The 18,669-nt window shown below is 43.9% G+C and overlaps 1 protein-coding gene across 4 annotated transcripts in view; it reads left to right on the top strand.

The window, feature by feature from the left end:
• Gak (cyclin G associated kinase) overlaps positions 1 to 18,669 on the top strand; it is a 68,954-nt gene that overhangs the window by 17,505 nt on the left and 32,780 nt on the right. For all 4 annotated transcript variants that reach the window (XM_031337275.1, XM_031337274.1, XM_031337273.1 and 1 more), the window contains 9 exons: positions 3,028 to 3,117; positions 5,582 to 5,717; positions 6,111 to 6,223; positions 8,566 to 8,650; positions 9,995 to 10,118; positions 13,626 to 13,675; positions 14,148 to 14,296; positions 15,077 to 15,199; positions 16,128 to 16,261. In XM_031337275.1, coding sequence (XP_031193135.1) covers positions 3,028 to 3,117; positions 5,582 to 5,717; positions 6,111 to 6,223; positions 8,566 to 8,650; positions 9,995 to 10,118; positions 13,626 to 13,675; positions 14,148 to 14,296; positions 15,077 to 15,199; positions 16,128 to 16,261 — 1,004 coding nt within the window. The remainder of the gene's footprint in view (positions 1 to 3,027; positions 3,118 to 5,581; positions 5,718 to 6,110; positions 6,224 to 8,565; positions 8,651 to 9,994; positions 10,119 to 13,625; positions 13,676 to 14,147; positions 14,297 to 15,076; positions 15,200 to 16,127; positions 16,262 to 18,669) is intronic.

Below are 18,669 nucleotides of genomic sequence, written 5' to 3'. Positions count from 1 at the left end.
GTGTAGGCCTCGGCTCATCCTTCTGGCCTCCCTGTTGTGTAGGCCTCGGCTCATCCTCCTGGCCTCCCTGTTGTGTAGACCTCGGCTCATCCTCCTGGCCTCCGGAAAGTCTGCCTCTTTTCATCACCAGTAGTGATGACTCTTTCTAACCCGTCTTTGCTGTCTGCCCATCACTGAAGTGGGAGCCCCAGAACCTGCTCATGTATTTGTTATTTATAAGGACTTAGATACCATTTTTCCCATGGTCATGATTCAATATGTCTTTATTTTGGTGGGAAAATGTCCCAGATTTGCTTCACAAGGCTCTTGGTTTCTTTTGACATTTACTGTCTGGTATGGTTTTAATGTGATTTGTTTTCTCCAAACTTAGACTTAGCTTAATCCTCATTATGGAGTATTCATAGTGTGGAGTCTTATATCAGTTATGATATTTAGAAATGGACCCTTTTAGAAAGGATTAGATAAACTGGGTGGTGGTGGCGGCGCGTGCCTTTAATCCCAGCACTTGGGAGGCAGAGGCAGGCCTGGTCTACAGAGTGAGTTCCAGGACAGCCAAGGCTACACAGAGAAACCCTGTCTCGAGGAAAAAAAAACAAAAAAACAAAAAAGAAAGGATTAGGTAAGGTCATCAGAATGGAGCCCAGTGTTTGAGTTTTGGTAGCTTTTCAAAAAAGAGAGACCAAAAGACATATGTACATTACTTCTGTCTATGTGGTTGGTCCCTGAACTGCCTTGGGACACTGCCAGAAAAAAAAAGACTACTACCATATATTGGCTCTTGACCAGAATTATTAACCAAAGCAAACCTCCTTTCTTGTGATTTACAGTCTTCAATATTACATTATTAGCAGTGGAAAATGGACTGATACACCATCATTTTGGAGCACTTGTATTTTTATAATTCAGGAGGTTTTAGGTGAGCACATGCCTACCATGCCCTGGCCCTGGGATCAGGATCTTGTTTGAGAAGCATTGCTACCTTGGAATGAGACTCTGGTCTGATTACAGATGTGCTGGTCAGTGTTGAGCCTGTGTCTAAGCCTTCTAAGTAGATGTACTCACTTGTACCACACAATATAGATGTAGCTGTGCAGATGAACACACATCTATTCTTAAAAGTAGTGTCTACAGATCTGTACAGCACTTCTTCCCCAGTGTGTCTTGAGTGAGAGCCATCCTATTAAGAGTCTGGCTGTTTCCTACCAGCTTTGGGATCATTCACCGAAGAATCTACTGGAAGTTTGGGGTTGGTTTGACTTCTTCTGTTCCCAAATCCTGTGTGCTGAATAGACATAGTGTCCAGACATTCCTGGAATTGTTTTCTCTTCAGTGAAGTATATTGGAGGTTACTTAATAGTATTTCTAGAGCAATCATATGTCTCTTTTCACAACAGCTTCTTAGCCTTTATTTAGTATTTTCCCTCCTAATCCTTTTAATCCAGAGTAGACAGAGCTAGTATTCCCTTTTCCCTAGCCCTATAGAGCCCTTTTGGGGACTTTGTTTGTTTATTTTCTGATTCCTAGACTCTACCGAAGTGAGTCTACCTTAGCTCACTCAGTTTCCTCAGTTTCTGGAGCTGCTTGCATCCCCAGTATGTGTCTTCATCTATATGTCTGTCGCATATGCTGTTTTCAATGTTATAGGAACACAACAGGTTTGCATGAACAAACACTGTGTGTCCTTCTATCAGATAGTTCTTCAAAGTGGACACCTGGGAGGGAATGAGTTTGCTGGATTGAAGTGTCAGTGCCTTAAAGTATATGCAAATCAAGTTTTTAATGAAAGTACGTCTCACATGCTATAGTGTATGGTCATAGTATATGACTTGGTGTTGGCCCCTTGTTGGTCACAGTGCACTCCACATTGCCTCTAGCCTGACCTTTGGGCCATTCTTCATCTGATCTCACTCTATCTCTTGAATTCATGCTGTTTTACACCTTCCTGCAGGCTCTGGTTGGAACTGTATCTTGCATAGATTTCCTCCATAGAGAGGCCTCTCATGTTGGCTTTCTACTGGCTTGCATCTTCCACTGAATAAGAAGCCATTGCCTGTCTGAGAAAAGGCCTTGGTGCCTGCCTTTCTGCAGTGTGCAAAGCATGTTGGCTTACTCTTGTTTGAATCATAGTCTGGAGGTTGGTATATGAGTCTGCTGTAATTTCCCATGCGAGTGGATTGCTGGGGGCCTAGCGGGTCTCAGTTTTGTATATGTGAGTGTATATATATATATATATATATATATATATATATATATATATATGTATGTATATATGTGTGTGTGTGTGTGTGTGTGTATACATATATACACCAAAGCACAAGTTCAGGAGTTATTCCTTAGAAACCACCCGCCTTGTTCTTTGAGACAAGGTCTCACTGGCCTGGAACTCACTGATTAGGTTAAGTTGGATGGCCAGCAAGCCCCAGAGACCTTTCTGTGTTTATCTTCCTAGCACTGGAACTATAATTTCTTGCCACCATACCAGCTTTTTCTTTAATGTGTGTTCTAGGAATCAAATTTAGGTCCTGATTTTTGTACAACAAAGCATGCAGCTTGCTCCTGGCTCTCAGTTTTTAAACATGACCAGCTGACAGATTTCATTATTTTTTGGGATATACAAACTTACTTCTCCCACTAGAACTCATCTGGAAGCTTCTTTTAGTACAATACCTCTATTTGCTTTATTAGAATAGTGCCCCTCATGTAAGCTTGCCTCTTTGAAGTAGGCTTCTCATGTCAGGCGCAATATGTATCCCTTGAAGACATAAAATAGCCCAGTGGGTGAATATTTTGACTTGATTCTTTTTATTAATCCTAAATGAACATGAGAGATTACCTCTGTAAGGAGAGTGGTGGTACAGCATTATGTGACCAGGTGAGTGAGCAGAGGCCCTTCCAGAACACAGTGGGAGGAAAAACCACTGCTGCCAGCCTTTAGTAGAGAGCTTAGAAAGTTGTTAGGGCCTCTTGTGTAAAACAAAAAATAATGCTTATGTGTAACTTACACTGAAATATTTGTGTTTCTTTCAGATCACAAGGAACACCACACCCATGTACAGAACACCAGAAATTGTAGACCTGTATTCCAACTTCCCCATTGGCGAGAAGCAGGATATCTGGGTGAGACCTAAGTGATTCTTTTGCAGATGTCTGGTCAGTTAGGTCATGCCAGGAGCTGCAGAAGCCTCTAGCTTGACTGTCTTAGGCCCTCATGTCTTATCAGCTCCCTTCTCTTTTCTCCCTGCCCTTGACCTTCATTTTTCTCAAGTATCACTTGTGACTACTTCTAGAAGAGGTGAACTAAGAGAGCAATTGGAGGGGAGCTGGAGAGGTTAAGAACCTCTTAGTGGTTACAAACACTTGGTGCTCTTGCAAAGGACCCAAGTTCAATTCCCAGTGCTCACAAATCATTTGTAACTCCAATTGCTGGTGTTCTAATGCCCTCTTCTGACTTCCAGGAGCACAAGACAAGCACATGGTGCACAGACATACATGCAAGCAAAAGAGTCATACACATAAGCTAATAAATCTTAAAAAACAAAGCAAACAATAAAATAAAAACAGAACAGTTAGAACAGAACTGTTGTATATGACTTTGAGTCTGCACAGGCAACACAATTTCTGTTCATGTTCTACTTCTGGAGTCTTCAGTTCCAGACCTAAGGATGTGTCTGCAAGGATATGTAATGCTCTCTTTGGGACTATATCCTCATCTGCCACAGGCATCCACTTTCCTTTCATACCAGTACAGTTGACACAAGAGACCTGTATGACCTCAGAAGATCTGTCTCCATGGACAGTAAGCAGTCAGTTCCCAAGGGAACACCCCAGGGGCGTTCTTAGGCCAAGCCATTGCTAATAAGTTGATGATCTATTTGTCGGATGTGGTGTCATGCTACCACAGAGTGAGACTCAGCCCAGCATGTCCATGGTCACCCTTTCTGTAGCAGTCACAGGTTGTTTTGCCTGTGCTTTTAACTGACTGACTATGAGCCTAGCTTCCCACAAAAAATGCTCCGGTGGTTTACTTAACTTCCTAGAACTGCTCATAAAACTTAGGGACACAATTATGAGTATTTACTACTTTATTATAACTGATATGATGGAAGGAGACCAGATGGGAGCCTCACTACTCTACCAAGGTGTACTGCCTTCTAAGAGCCTGTATCTACTCAGCTGTCTTAAGAGCTCAGGTGAATCTTGATACTTGCATTTTATGGAAACCTCATCATTGATTACAACATTGGTCAGGGGCAATCAGCTCAACTGTCATTTCCTCTGCCCTTCCAGAAGTTGAGGCCTTTGATCCTAATTTTGTCGTGGTCTTTCTCATGACCTGCCTCATTATGAAGATACATATAGATATCCCACGATTACTTAGAAAATTCCAAGGATTTTAGGGCTTATGTGGTAGAAAATAGAATAAGACCAAAAATATTATTTCACACATGATGCCTGTTTTACATTGAGCCTTCCTTGTTTTGACCAGAAACATTATCGCATGGACAGGGACAGCAGCCCCCCAGACACTGTCAAAGACTAACCCCACTAAAAAAGATACATCTTCCTTAAGTTTTGATCCACCCTAGATTATTCTCAGCACACAACTGGACACATCTAGGTTCATCTTGGTATTCTATATAATGCTACTGCCTTTGTATAAAATCCCAACCCCTCAGTACCCCTGTTCACATTGTTGGGTGTGGTCAATAGAACAAACCACAAGAAGAGGTCAGTTCTGTGGAAATTCCCAGTTTGCCTCCATGCCCTTCACATTGCCCAGTCAGGAGCTGTGAATTATCTGCATGGAGCTCATCATTGGTATCTGCCATGCCCTTATGCGGTAAGGTCCTCAGGGTGTTGTTGAGTAGGAACTGTATAATTCTGAAGGGAGTCTTTGATTTGAATAGCAATAGCATAGGACTTCCTGCTGTGACCTAGAAAGATTTTTATGTTGGAAGAGGTGGGAAGCTTCCCATGGGAGGAATTGCTGTCACTGGCCTATCTTGGCAGGTTAACTTTAAATTTTAAATTATGTCTATATATGTCTAGGGGTAGGTACATGCATATAAGTGCTGGTGCCCAAGGAGGCTAGAGGCATTAAATCTCTTTGGAACTGCAGTAACAGGTGGTTGTGAGAGCCAAACATGGGTGTAGGAAGCCATACTTGGTTTCTGGATGAGCAGTGTGTGCTCTTAACCATTCAGCCACCTTTCAAGCCCCCAGATTGGCATTTTTTTAAGTTATAACCAACAGAGGACAACAGCCTGATTGGATCACTAAGAAGGGGCAGCTCTTTTGTACCCATCTGCTGGTGACCTTGTCATAGGTCCTTCCCTCCCTGCTGGTGACCTTGTCATGGATCCTTCCCTCCCTGCTGGTGACCTTGTCATGGGTCCTTCCCTCCCTGCTGGTGACCTTGTCATGGGTCCTTCCCTCCCTGCTGGGCCTGGTTGAGCCTGTGCCCTTTTTCCCTTGCACAGTTCCTCCCCATTCTCAGCACTCTGCCTCTGCTTCCTTTATGTTTTCTCATTCAGTCTTTACCTTGTTCCTTACACCTTTCTCTCATTTCTTTTCCCCACAGGCACTGGGCTGCATCTTGTACCTACTGTGTTTCCGGCAGCATCCTTTTGAGGATGCAGCAAAACTTCGGATAGTCAATGGGAAGTATTCCATTCCTGTGAATGACACTCGTTACACAGTCTTCCATGACCTTATTCGTAAGTTCCTGTTATGACTTTGCTTGATGCAGTAACCCGAGGACATGAACTCCCCTGTTGGGTTTTAGGTGCTGCTCACTCATTGGCTATACAGGTCCACATATGCCTCTATCATTGCTGTTCTGATAGCATTCTAATGGGTGCTTTTTCACAGGATTGCCCATCTACCCAACCTTTTGATAAGCTTATGGTATTCTGAGTGGCCACTTCTGATAGACATGTTTAATTTCTCTGGTCATCACTCTGTCATTCTCCCCTTTGCTTCTGAAATCAGCACTGTGGATAAAGTGTGGTCTTTGTTCTGAAACCTCTGCAATAGCAGGAGGTGCTGTCCAGCCTAGTCCCAGAGCTGTAGGTGATAAGGGACTAACTTACACTGCTGTTTTGCCATAGGTGCCATGCTAAAGGTCAACCCAGAGGAGAGGCTGTCCATTGCTGAAGTGGTCCGACAACTGCAGGAAATTGCAGCAGCCAGGAATGTGAACCCCAAAGCCCCCATCACAGAGGTAAGGACATCATGAGGCTGGACTGTTAATGCCTAGGCCTTTAACGTGCTATGATTTCTTGGCATTAGCCAGAGACTCCTTCATCTGGTCTAATTGAAGTCATAGATCCTCACAGGCTCAGGGCTACCACACCAAGCACTCCTGTGGGTCTTGGCCCAGGTCGTCTTAAACTCTGGACAAGTTCACCCAGATGAGCCAAAAGGGTCACTCTGTCATACTATCTAGTCTAGATTTTGTTTGTTTCTTTTGTTTTGTTTTCTGGTTCAGGTGATGTTTTGGGGGTCATGCACCAACCATGGCTTCATGGTTGCATTCATCCCCAGGCTCAACACAGGTCCAGTGCACATAGTTGCTGACAGTACTCTGCCTTATGGGCTGTTGGACTGAGGCACCCTATGATTGTATGTATTTGGGAAAAGTGGTAACTCCAAGAAAGCATTGTACCCAGGAATCCTTCTTAAAGTATCCATGAGTCTAGCCCACACTTTCAGGGCCCAGGCAGGTTTCTGAGCATGTCTAGGAGTTCAACATCCATATTCACTTTGATACTGTGATAGCTCATGGCTCAGGCCAGCTTCTGCTATCCTACCTTCTGGCTAATTCCTGATGTTAAGCCTTCTCTGAATCAATCTGCAGAGACTGCATGTCTGGTTCTAGTTTTATCTGCTTCTTGTTTGTTGGTCCTTTCACCCCTGGAAGCAGAACTTCCTAAGGGATATTGATGTTGGACTAGTTAGCAGGGTGGCTAAGGTCTGTGCTGCTGAAGGGTAAGGCTAGAATGCAGAAGAAAGGCGTTTTAGAGACACTGGTCTGAGTCCTCATCTGTGCACAGGGATCTTTAGAAGCAGTGGGTAGAGGAGGCCTGCGATTCCTTTAGGGAAACCTGCTGATAAGATCCTTTCTGCTGGCATTAGGGGCATCCCCAAACTAGGAACAGGATAGGTTCGTTCCTTCTTAAAAGGGGGAACAAAATACCCATGGAAGGAGTTGTAGAGACAAACTATGGAGCAGAGACTAAAGGAAGGACAATTCAGAGATTGCTCCACCTGGGAATTCTTCCCATATTCAGTCATCAAAACCAGACACTATTGTGGATGCCAGCAAGTGCTGGATGACAGGAGCCTGACATAACTGTCTCCTGAGAGGCTCTGACAGTACCTGACTAATACAGAAGTAGATGCTCACAACCATCCATTGGACTGAGTACAGGGTTCCGAACAACAGTATGAACTAACTAGTACCCTCAGAGCTCCTAGGGACTAAAACTCCAACCAAAGAATACACATGGGTCTCATGGCTCCAACAGCATAAGTATGGCAGAGGATGGCCAAGTCGGTCATCAATGGGAAGAGAGGCCCTTGGCCCTGTGAAGGTTCTGTGCCCCAGTCTAGGGGAATACCAGGGTCAGTGAGCAGGAGGGGGTGGGTTGGTGAGCAGGGGGAAGGGGGAGGAAACGGGTTTGTTTTAGTTTTAGTTTTTGTTTTTTTATTTTTATTTTCTTTTTTCTTTTTCTTTTTGGGGGGGAACCTGGGAAAGGAGATGTTGTAAATAAAGAAAACATCTAAAAAAAAAAAAAGAATTCAGGTGTTCTGAAGAAGGCTGGTAGATGATAGGGATGTTTTTGACAAATTTCTCTGGAGATCTGGTTGATGGTAATGGGTCAGAGAGACAAAGGCATTTGGGGTTGGGGGTTGCTTTATGGCAGGTCTGCCTAGGGTCTTGTCTGTTACCTTTGGGCTTTTGCCGAAGTGTTTGCTGGCTGTCTTGGGGACCACAGAAAGGAAGGAAACAGAACTGTGGGCCTTTTTCTTCATAGGTTGTCAGAGAAGTGCTGCTGGCCAGTTTTATGGAACCTGTGAACATGTTCTCTGGGCTACCCAGCTCCTTAGGGCTGAGTTCAAAGAATAATGCAGGCTTGGTCCAAGGAGTTGTTGGAGGAGCCCACACAGCACTAGAACCACAGGTGTTAGGGTTTTGGGCTGCGCACCTGATACGTTTGTTCAAGATGGTGGAATGGGGGGAAATGAATGGGAAGAACAGATTCTATGTCCATAAAGATTTGGATATGTCTTGATAGGATAAGGGTGTTAACATTTAAGTAATGGTTACTCCCTAGGTCACCCTGAATGTTGTTTTAGAGCTATCAATGGAAGTTTTATTTGTTTTATTTCTAGCCCTGCCTAGACTTCTGAGAACTTATTTTCTTTGCATGTTCAAGTAAAGCAGATAGAGGACTGCCCATTTAGCTTCTTGCTCATCAGCTGAGGGCACAATGCTAAGCACAGTTGTAAACTAGCTCTGGCTTTTGTATGAAGTTGATGCCATGCTTTTGAATCTTATAGCTGCTGGAGCAGAATGGTGGCTATGGGAATTCAGGGCCTTCCCGAGCACAACCACCTTCTGGGGGCCCAATGAACAGCAGTGGAGGTAAGTGCCCCAACCTACTCACTGTCCTTTCCCTACAAGAATGCCTACTTTTATTTATTGGGTACTCAATAGACATCAGAGCAGATATCAAAACCCTATACCTAATCTGGCAATTGTCTCTACTATTCTGTGGAACTCAGATCTTTTGAGCTATATACTCAAGATAGAATGCAGAATTTGACAGGATATTTTGACTCAGATCAACCAACGGAAGGGTTGTTAAGGCAAGATCCAGGAGAGACTAGCCTGCACCCACCAGTTAGCCCTGTCCCATAGGAGTTATATTAGCACTTCTCAAAGCAAGGATTAACTCACCTGTCATTTAGGATAAAATGGGATAAGTCTTCCAAGCATGGTTGACCATGGTGTCTAGCTCCTCTGTAGTCTACACTATATCCTGAACACCTGCATAGTTCAAAGCGTATGGAAATGATCCTTCTTAAGGGAAGACACCTCCCCACTCTAGAGTATGTCCCAGAAATTGAGTATGAAGGTCAACTCTACTTTCTAGACAGGGTCAGCAGATAATGCCTTAAGGTCACAGAACACTAGAGTTGTCTACTGGGAGGAGTGAAGGAAAAGAGATGGGGTCACAGGAGCTGGGGTGCATAGAAAGGATTGAGGACTTTTCCTGCTAGTTTGAGAGAGCCAAGCCATAAAACAGGGTCCTTTTATCTCATGAAGACTGGCTGCCTTGAGAGCAGCAATGAAGGAAAGGAGGATTCTAAAACAGAAATATGTTCATGGACGGGCTGTGAAATGAGCCATTTCTTAGTTTCCTTTTTTGAGATGTCAAGTCCCTCTCTGGATCTTTGTTTCCTAGAGAGAAGGCTCTTGTCTCCTGTGGTTGGCTACCCCGATGTGTTGGTACTTCAGGTCCTTACTCTCTGTGCCTAACATGTGTGATACAGTTGCTGACCTTGGGGAGTGGGTTCTGGGGTGCCTACTTTTGCATCATTATGTAGGCTCATTGTGGGACTGTTCAGAACCTAAGTAATGTGTTAGCTCTACCACCTCAGTCTTTGAGGGCCTCACTCTGTGGTCTCAGAGTCCACTTGTGTGGGCTTTACCTGTACTCACTTTAGAAAGGGTATCATGTCCTGCAATTACCACCTTCAAATTGTGTCCCATAGTTGGTACAGTTCCAGGTAGAAGCTTGGTCTGATATGTTTTCACATAGCCTCTGTGCCTACATTGGCCATTTGGATTTCTGAAGTGGCTGGAAACAATAGGTTAGCACCTGCTAATGGGAAAAACAATTCACTGGTGGGTTTGAGGGAGTTAGAGGAAGCAATGAGGCTTCTTGGGGGCATACTCTTGACCTACTGTGTCTCTTTCCTGTAGTTTTGGCTCTGGCAGAGTATGACCAGCCCTACGGTGGGTTTCTTGATATCCTGCGGGGTGGGACAGAACGGCTCTTCACCAACCTCAAGGATACTTCCTCCAAGGTCATCCAATCTGTGGCTAAGTAAGTATGAGTAAGTGTGAGGTCTATCCTATCCTATTCTTTGCCTGTGTGGAGATTCCCCAAGGTAGTCTTACGTTGTCACTCTCTGTTAGGGCAGAGCCAAATTTAGACTTGAGCCTGGAGCCTTGCCTTAGCTTGTGTTTTGTTGCTGTAATAAAACACTGAGCAAAACCAGGGTAGAGAAGAGAGGACTTATTTCAGCTTATAGGTTTAAGTTCATCAAGGGAAGCCAAGATAGGAACGCAAAGCAAGAAGCTCTGGAAGTAGGAACTGAAACAGAGGCCATAAAGAAGTGCTGCTTACTGACTTTCTTTCTATGACTTGCTTAACCTGCTTTCTTATGTAACCCAGGACCACCCGCCCTTACGGAGGCATTTTCTTAATTGAGTTTTCCTCAAGTTAACTCCAGCTTGTTTCAAGTTGACAAAAAGACTAACAAGCACAAGTCTGAGGCCCCTGTCCATAGGTCCCAATACAGAACTGGCTTTGTACAGCATCAGCTCATGATCTCCTTAGCTCTGCCAGTATCTGTCATGATAGCACTATTCTTTTTCTTTGGTGTCAAATAAATGAAGCAGTTGCAGAACAAAGTGTGACATCTTCCTGCCTACTCTCATTATAAGAAATCAGTCATTATCAGACCTGGGCCATAGTGGGCATGAATATATGCTTCAATTGAATGGCCCCAAAGCTATAGTGAGTTGAAGCACTGTGTTGAAGGTTGCTCTATCAGCTTTTTGGAGGGAACTATGACTGAGATACTGGCCAGCCTCACTGACTCTTGTCAGTATGGATGCTCCTACCGCCCAAGGATGTCTGCTGTTGTAGTAGCACCATTGGATCATAGTGTTTGTGGTTCCCAAATGCCTATGGTTGATGAAATATCCTTTCCTGTTTTTGTTGGTAGTTGTTTTATGTTTGTAGCCTTAGCAGTTATATATGTGTGCCTGTACCAGTGGAGGAGTGCACATGAATGTGCTACATTTTGGAAATACAGATATGTAAACATGCATATGCCTGTGCCTTCTGAGTGCAATATATGCTTAAACCACTAGGCATATCCAAACTTTTGATATTGTGATATGATCTCTGTATTAGGGTTCTTTGAAGAAACAGAACTGATGGAATATATATTACATATTTATATGTGGGTTTATTAGATTGATTTACAGGCTATAGTCTAGACAGTCTGATGATGACTGTCTCATGATGGAAAGGCCAGGAATCCAGTAGTTGTTTAGTCCACATTGCAAAAAGTCTAATGAGGCAGTCACTCCAGTGTCACCATTTGCTTCTCTTGGTTCTACCACCTTTCTGAATAGACTTAGGCTTAACTTTTCCTTCTTTCCTACTTTTGGGTGTTTTCCGATGCTTTCTTTAGGACTTTGAGCTTTTTTACTTTCTCAAAGACTCCACTTCCCATGCGGCTCCTTGTCTGCCATGTTGCTGATTTCCATGCCTAACTCAGATGGCATGGCCCTCTTTCTTACAATTATTAGTCTATAATAAACTTTAAAACTGAAACATCTCATAATATTTTAAGTAAGTTTATGATTTTGTGTTGAGCTTTATTCATAACTGTCTTTGAGGCTGTATGTAGCCCGTGGATTACAAAGTAGACATGGTCGATAAGAATTCCATAAACTCCAATGTTTATTAAATTGACTTACAAGTAACAGCAAACACTTTCATTTTTTGAATATATCAATGACGATGTCCAAGTTTGGTGACAACTGGCAGAAGTGACTACTTCAGGTTGTCTTGGTTGCCTGAAGCTGCTTGATGTCTTAGAAGCCAAGGTCTGGGCCACTCTGGTCTGTGCTGAGTACAACCCTAATTTGTATACTTTTGAACCTGTACACAGAGTTGAACTGTCAGGGTTCCTGGACTTTTCTTTTTTTTCTTTCTTTTTTTTTTCTTTTTTTGGGTATTTTCGAGACACTCTGTATAGCCCTGGCTGTCCTGGAACTCACTCTGTAGACCAGGCTGGCCTTGAACTCAGAAATCTGCCTGCCTCTGCCTCCCAAGTGCTGGGATTAAAGGCATGCGCCACTACCACCCGGCTTGTTTTTTTTTTTTTTTCCTGGACTTTTCTTAAGCTGGCTAGAGATTGGGCATACTGTGTAGAGAGCCCTAAGTAATACTAAGTACCCATTGTGTACCACTAATTGTCTTGGGTATGCTTTCCTATACCTGACTTGATGCTGGGGCACATTTGTCTTCCTTGAGGGACAGCTAGGTTGTTTTCATACCATCATCTGTTGTATATTTGCAACCTACACTCTTTACCTTTATGGCCCTGATTGATTTGAAACTTGTAGACAAGGCTGGCCTTGATGACAGAGATTAGAAATCTGTTTCTGCCTTCAGAATGCTGGAATTAAAGACATCTATCACTGATACCTGGTATCTTGGTTACTATTGGGTTATTGTTTTTGTGAAGAAATAGATTGGAACTGGTTAGCTCTGATCTGTGGCTTGTCTGTTTAACTGCCTTTCCCTACAGAAATGTAAGCAGCAGGTAAAGCTGCATTTTAGTACATCCTGTTTTTTGTCTCAGGGAGTCCTAAGTAAACCTGTCTTAAATAGGTTCAAATGACATTTTAAAATGTTAAGATTGCCATAACCAGATTTTACGTCAGTGAATTTATAGTATATGTCTGTTCTTTTTTCCACCTGGCCCTCTGTAATGACCCCGTGGTGACTCTGCTGATGCCAAGTGTGCCTACCTCAGCTCTGTCTCTGACTTTCCTATCTGACTTCAAAATAATAGTGCAACAATATTCACCCCGTCTCTTCCTTTCCAAAGAAGCTTGACTGTTCTGGCATAACAGGTTTTTTGAGAGGAATTGTAGAATGTTTGCCAAGTTCTTGCATAGTTAGTTAGGTTTTGATCTGTATTTTTTCAGTTTTGTGAACCAATTTAGGGGGTTGGTTTCTAAGAGTTTTGGGTGGCCATGAGCAGTAGTTTATCTTGGTCATTTGGGATGTCTTTTTTTTTTCCTCCAGTAGTATCTTCTGTCTCCTTCCTTTTGGGTCTTCGTGAGGCACGGGTGCTCTCTCCTCTCATCCAGCCCACTGGGGCAGTGGGACCAATGGCTGATGCTCCCTGGAGCATTGGGACCAATGGCTGATGCTCCACTGGAGCAGTGGGACCAATGGCTGATGCTCCACTGGAGCAGTGGGACCAATGGCTGATGCTACTTTCTTGCTCTAGTTACTATTTGTCCGGATCAGCCCTCAATGTTTTTGCCTTGGAGAACACTTCAGAAAGCAGAAGATGGCTAAAGCTCGTCCTTGGGCTGCTCTCTCCCACTTTTATTCCACTTTTCATTGGTTGTCAGCTTACACAGCAGTCATACACAAGATGTGCACATGCACATACACACTATTTAGAGGATACAGCCTGCAAGCAAAGTTACCTCAGTATTCTAGGATGTAAGCTCCTCTTAAAGTTCTTATAACCAACTGTTTTCTATACCGATTGAGTGTTTTTTTCTATTACAGCTATGCAAAGGGTGATCTGGATATATCTTACATCACATCCAGGATTGCAGGTATGTCTAATTGGATGATATCTATCTGTAGGGGATGAGGTTTGGCCTGGAGAATACCCCAAAAGAGTGGAGGGTAGGTGACATATATTGAGCATATTTCCTGGCCAGTGAAAAAGACAAGGCCAGTTGTCAGCCCAGCTTCTGGCATGATTGGAACTCTGAGGATACAGAGGGAATAATAGTAGGACCATGCACATTTAAAACTAGATAATCTAAGCAAACCATAATCAGAAAAGCTGGTGTCCCTAGAGACTATGATATAGATCAGGTAACCGGGAAAGCTCACCTAGACATCTATAGTTAACTTTGTAACATTTCCCATATTGCAATTTATACACATCTCACTACATAGGCTGTGGGAGACTTTAAGAGGATGAGAAGAACCTATGTTTGGTCAGCTACCTGGCTGGGAGGTGATCCTAGCCCAAGAGGGCAATCCCCTAGTGTCTAACTTGGGCCTACTTTGTTTCAGTGATGTCGTTCCCAGCAGAAGGTGTGGAGTCAGCAATCAAAAACAATATAGAGGATGTGCGATTGTTTCTGGATGCCAAGCATCTAGGACATTATGCTGTCTACAACCTTTCTCCAAGGATATACCGGGCTTCCAAGTTCCACAACCGGGTAAGTGGCCTTGAACTATTCTTTTATGATTTGGGCCATTTTCCCCACTTACATACAGTTTTAAGTGATGAATCTACACTAGCCTAATGTGGACAGTGCCAGGCAACTACAGGGAGCTGACCATAGCAGCTGCCAGAGAGACTGGGGCTCGAGGTGTGGTCAGGGATGAAGATAGGCCAGAGTTTAAAGGGAACTTTACACTATGTGCACACGTGCATGTGCAGAGAGAGGGGGCGGGGAGGAGAGGGAGAGAGAGAGACAGACCTGGAGAAGATTTTTGCTTCCCATGAAACTAGGGTTTCTTCCTCCCCTTGGCACAGGAAAAGGTAGTTATTTTTGCAGCATCAGTGAAACATTCCTGTGGCACAGGTCACTTATAGCTAAGAGGGATATCAAATGCGAACCCCAGCTTAGGAAGATGCTCAGAGTTTCAGGCTACCACATTTATAGAATCACTCAAAAAGGACAATTATGTGGGGAGGGGAAGAGTGGGAGGCTAAAGGTGTCTGCTGTCAAGCCTAACAGCAGAGTTCATTCTCTCAGGCCCACATGGTGGAAGGATAAAATTAACTCTTATTAGTTTCCCTCTATCCTCCACATATTATCCTCTGTGGTACTTGTGTGTATGTATGTATGCATGGGTACACAAAGGTTAAATAGAAAATTGTTTTTAAAAGGGGCAGTGTAGTGTAGGCAAAGACAAAGTAACCCTGTGGATATGCCATCCCAGTTCATTGGGACTGGTGCAGAAACTTAGCCGAGTGGCCTTTCTCCCTGCAGGTCACTGAATGTGGCTGGGCAGTCAGACGGGCACCACATCTCCACAGTTTGTATACTCTATGCAGGAGCATGCATGCTTGGCTCCGGGAAGACCACAGGAACATCTGTGTTGTGCATTGCATGGTGAGTTGGAGTCGTGTTAGTATCATTGGTTCTGGGTAAGATGGGGGAGTACTGACCAGAGGAAGACCTCTGTGCTTGGTGCTTTGGCCGTGATAGACACAGACTCCCTGGTGATTGCTATGGGACAAGTAGCACTCATAAGGGCTCTTTTTTGGTGATCCAAGCAGCACATCCAGCATCCCCAGCATCCGGGATCAAGTTTCTCTAACCACCTAATGTCACACCTTGCATACAGTGTGACATCCAACAGGAAGTATACTCAGGGCTCTGGCCTGCTGTACTGCAACTATGTTTTGATTTTTTGAGATAAGGTCTGGCTGTTCAGGAATTCACTATGTTGATCAAGCTGACCTCTAACCCACAGAGATCCATCTGCCTCTGTTTTCCTAGTGCTGGAGTTAATGGCATGTACCACCACATCTGGCACAACTGTTACTATGAGTAAGGTGGACCAGTAGGTTGGTAATCCCAGCTACTTGGGAAGCTGAGGCAGAAGGATCACAAGGTAAATGTCAGCCTAAACAACCTAGTGAGAGCCTGACTCAGAATAAATGAAAGATTATTGGGAGTACAGCACTTACCTAGCATGTAAGAGGTCCTAGGTTCAGTTCTCAGTAACACAAATGAAGAAAAAGAAGATGATAAGAGGTCTCAGGAAGGGATTGAACATGGGAAGGCTAGCAGGCCAACTTGAAACTGGGTGGGAGACAAGCCTGTGTACTTTGCTAATGACTCTTTATTATCTTCTGGGCTCCGAATTCTCATTGCATGAAGCATATTTATTTATGTTCCTAAATGTATCCTAAACAAACCTAGCATTAGATCCTTCCCTTAGCCACATAGATAGTTAGCTTTATAGGAACTGTTGTGAGTTCTCATCCTTTCTGTGCATTAGCCTATGTGTAAAAGAAATGTTTCTTCATCGTAGGATGGGAGAGCTGCATCTGCTGTGGCAGTCTGTGCATTCCTGTGCTTCTGCCGTCTCTTCAGCACTGCAGAGGCTGCTGTGTACATGTTCAGCATGAAGCGTTGCCCGCCAGGCATTTGGCCATCCCACAAAAGGTACCAGGTGATCCTTGCTGGGGACAATGATGCCTACAGCTCTTTTGGCCCTGAAGTGGTGCTGCCTTCACTGTTTTGGACCTGCAGTCAGGTACTCTAGTTTGCTGAAGGCCAAGTTAGTATCACTGTGATTTCTAGCTCATCTCCAGACCTATGCCCACAGGTACCTAACAAGTATAAGCTGTAGTTGACATTCAACTAAAACTCTTATGCTGTGATGGCTTCTGACTTGTGGTGGCGGCATCCTGTTGAGGGCCTGGGTACCAGATTTTCCAGTAATTGTGTGAACTTTATGTGGCCATGTGCTCTGTAGGATCCAAACTTATGTGGACTTGGGAGGTTTTTTGGTAATGCACTGTGAACCTTCACACTTTCAAATGTGGAGTGTTGCTTCTCTGAGGTCACAAAAATGCATGTACGACTCAGACATTCCTGTCACTATAAAGTAGGTCATTCACCTGCAGTGTAAAGAAATCAATTTCTTTTGTTTTTCCTTTGATTTTTGTTTGTTTGTTTCTTTGTTTTTAGTTTTTGGATTTTTTTTTTTCACACAGGGATCCACTCTGAAGCTCAACCTAGCCTAGAACTCACCATGTATACTAGAGTGGTCTCAAACTTAGGCCAATGCCCTAATGCCCTTAGGCCAATGCCTAATCCATGATGTTATAGATATGAGCTGTCATATCTGGTTAAGAATCAAATTATTGCAGCTCTGCCTAGCTTTGCCCTGTTGTCCATCATTCACATTTACCAGCTATGTCCATTCATGATGAGTATTCACTATTTCCCTAGAACAAGACTTTGATTTGGAAGTCTGGGTCTAGAGAGACACTGTCCATCCATCATAAACTCCCTCTGTCTTAATGAGTACTTGGAAAAACATGGATGAACCTCCTCTCTGAGAAAGCGGGTGGGTGGATCATGAAACAAAAAACCAACATGGATGCTAATATGCTGCAAAGATCCAGGCCAGAAAGGGGCTCCATGTTTTGGCAGTGGGAGTAATAAGTGCTCTTCTCGATGTGCACAATTCTCTTCTGAATGGGACCCACCTTAGTTGCTTACTGCCTGGTAGGGAGTCATGATGGCAGTGTGTTCCTCAGGCCATATGAGGAGAGTGGCTTTGCATCCCACTCTAGCGTCTGCTAGGGGTGACTGGAAGGATTTCAGCATACTGAGCTTTTAGCCATTTGTGCTGCTGCTTTCTACGCGTTGGAGCTTGCTGGGCAGGAGATGTGAGCAACAGAGCTGCTGAGTGTGTACAGCATAAAACAAGGCAGTGTCTTTGGTACTCTATCATGAACCCTGGGGTCTCATGGAGGCACAGTGACATAGTGTCACTCATGTCCTAACAGTTACTGCAACATCTTTACATCTGTGCACTTTCAAACCCATTGTAAACTGGGACCCTCGTGCCATCAACTTGCCCCAGATCTAAAGATGACTGGAGAGATGATGTACTCGCTGGATACCATATGAGAATACTCAGAATACTGTGGTGGTCATGGGTAAAGCTTTGGGGTATTGTAATAAAGGAATGCCTATGCCTTAATGTCTGTTCTCCACAGTCTCCAGAAAGCAAAGGAAGAGAAGTATATGTAGTGACTGGCCTGTTCTGTCCTGAGAGAAATAAACAGAACCAAAGAGTACATTGGAATTCAGAAAGAAATTTAAAATAGCTGATGAGTCTACCAAAGACCCTAACAAGGAAAACAAAGAAGATTGAGATATATGTACATAGTAGTGGTGTGCGAATCTCAGACTCTTGGGTAGACTCTGACCAACAGAGGAGTCAACCAGTGATCTGAGAAACAAATCACCAGGTGTTGCTCACCTGAAAACCAACAAAAGATCAGAAACCCAAGGGTTTGTTGCAAATAGCCGATCGTGTATGTAAGTAAATAACAGAGGAAACTTAAGTGGAGAATGAAACACTGAATACATGAGCATCTCCAGAATTAACAGCAGCTATGGCCACAGGCCAGGAATCTCTGAGAGCAGGAGCAGAACTAAAAATAAACCATCCTTGCATATCATCTTACTTCATCCTGAATATCCTGAACACAGACAATCTGAGCCAGAGGGAAGGAAGGCACTTGCAAGAAAGGAAAGCATGACTGTCAGAAACCCCTGGCCCCCAAATGAAGAATTTTCCTTCCTTCCTTCTTTCCTTCCTTCCTTCCTCCCTCCCTCCCTCCCTCCCTCCCTCCCTCCCTTCCTTCCTTCCTTCCTTCCTTCCTTCCTTCCTTCTTTCCTTCCTTCCTTCCTGTTTGTTTGTTTGAGACAGGGTCACTCTCTACCTAGCCCTGGCTATCCTGGAATTCACATGTAGACTAGGCTGGCCTTGAACTCACAGAGATCCTGCACACCTTTTTTTTGAGACATGTAACCTCTCTATGTAACCTTGG

The sequence above is a fragment of the Mastomys coucha genome, unplaced genomic scaffold (assembly GCF_008632895.1).
Source record: "Mastomys coucha isolate ucsf_1 unplaced genomic scaffold, UCSF_Mcou_1 pScaffold22, whole genome shotgun sequence".
NCBI lineage: Eukaryota > Metazoa > Chordata > Mammalia > Rodentia > Muridae > Mastomys > Mastomys coucha.
This window is presented reverse-complemented; position numbering and strand designations above follow the sequence as displayed.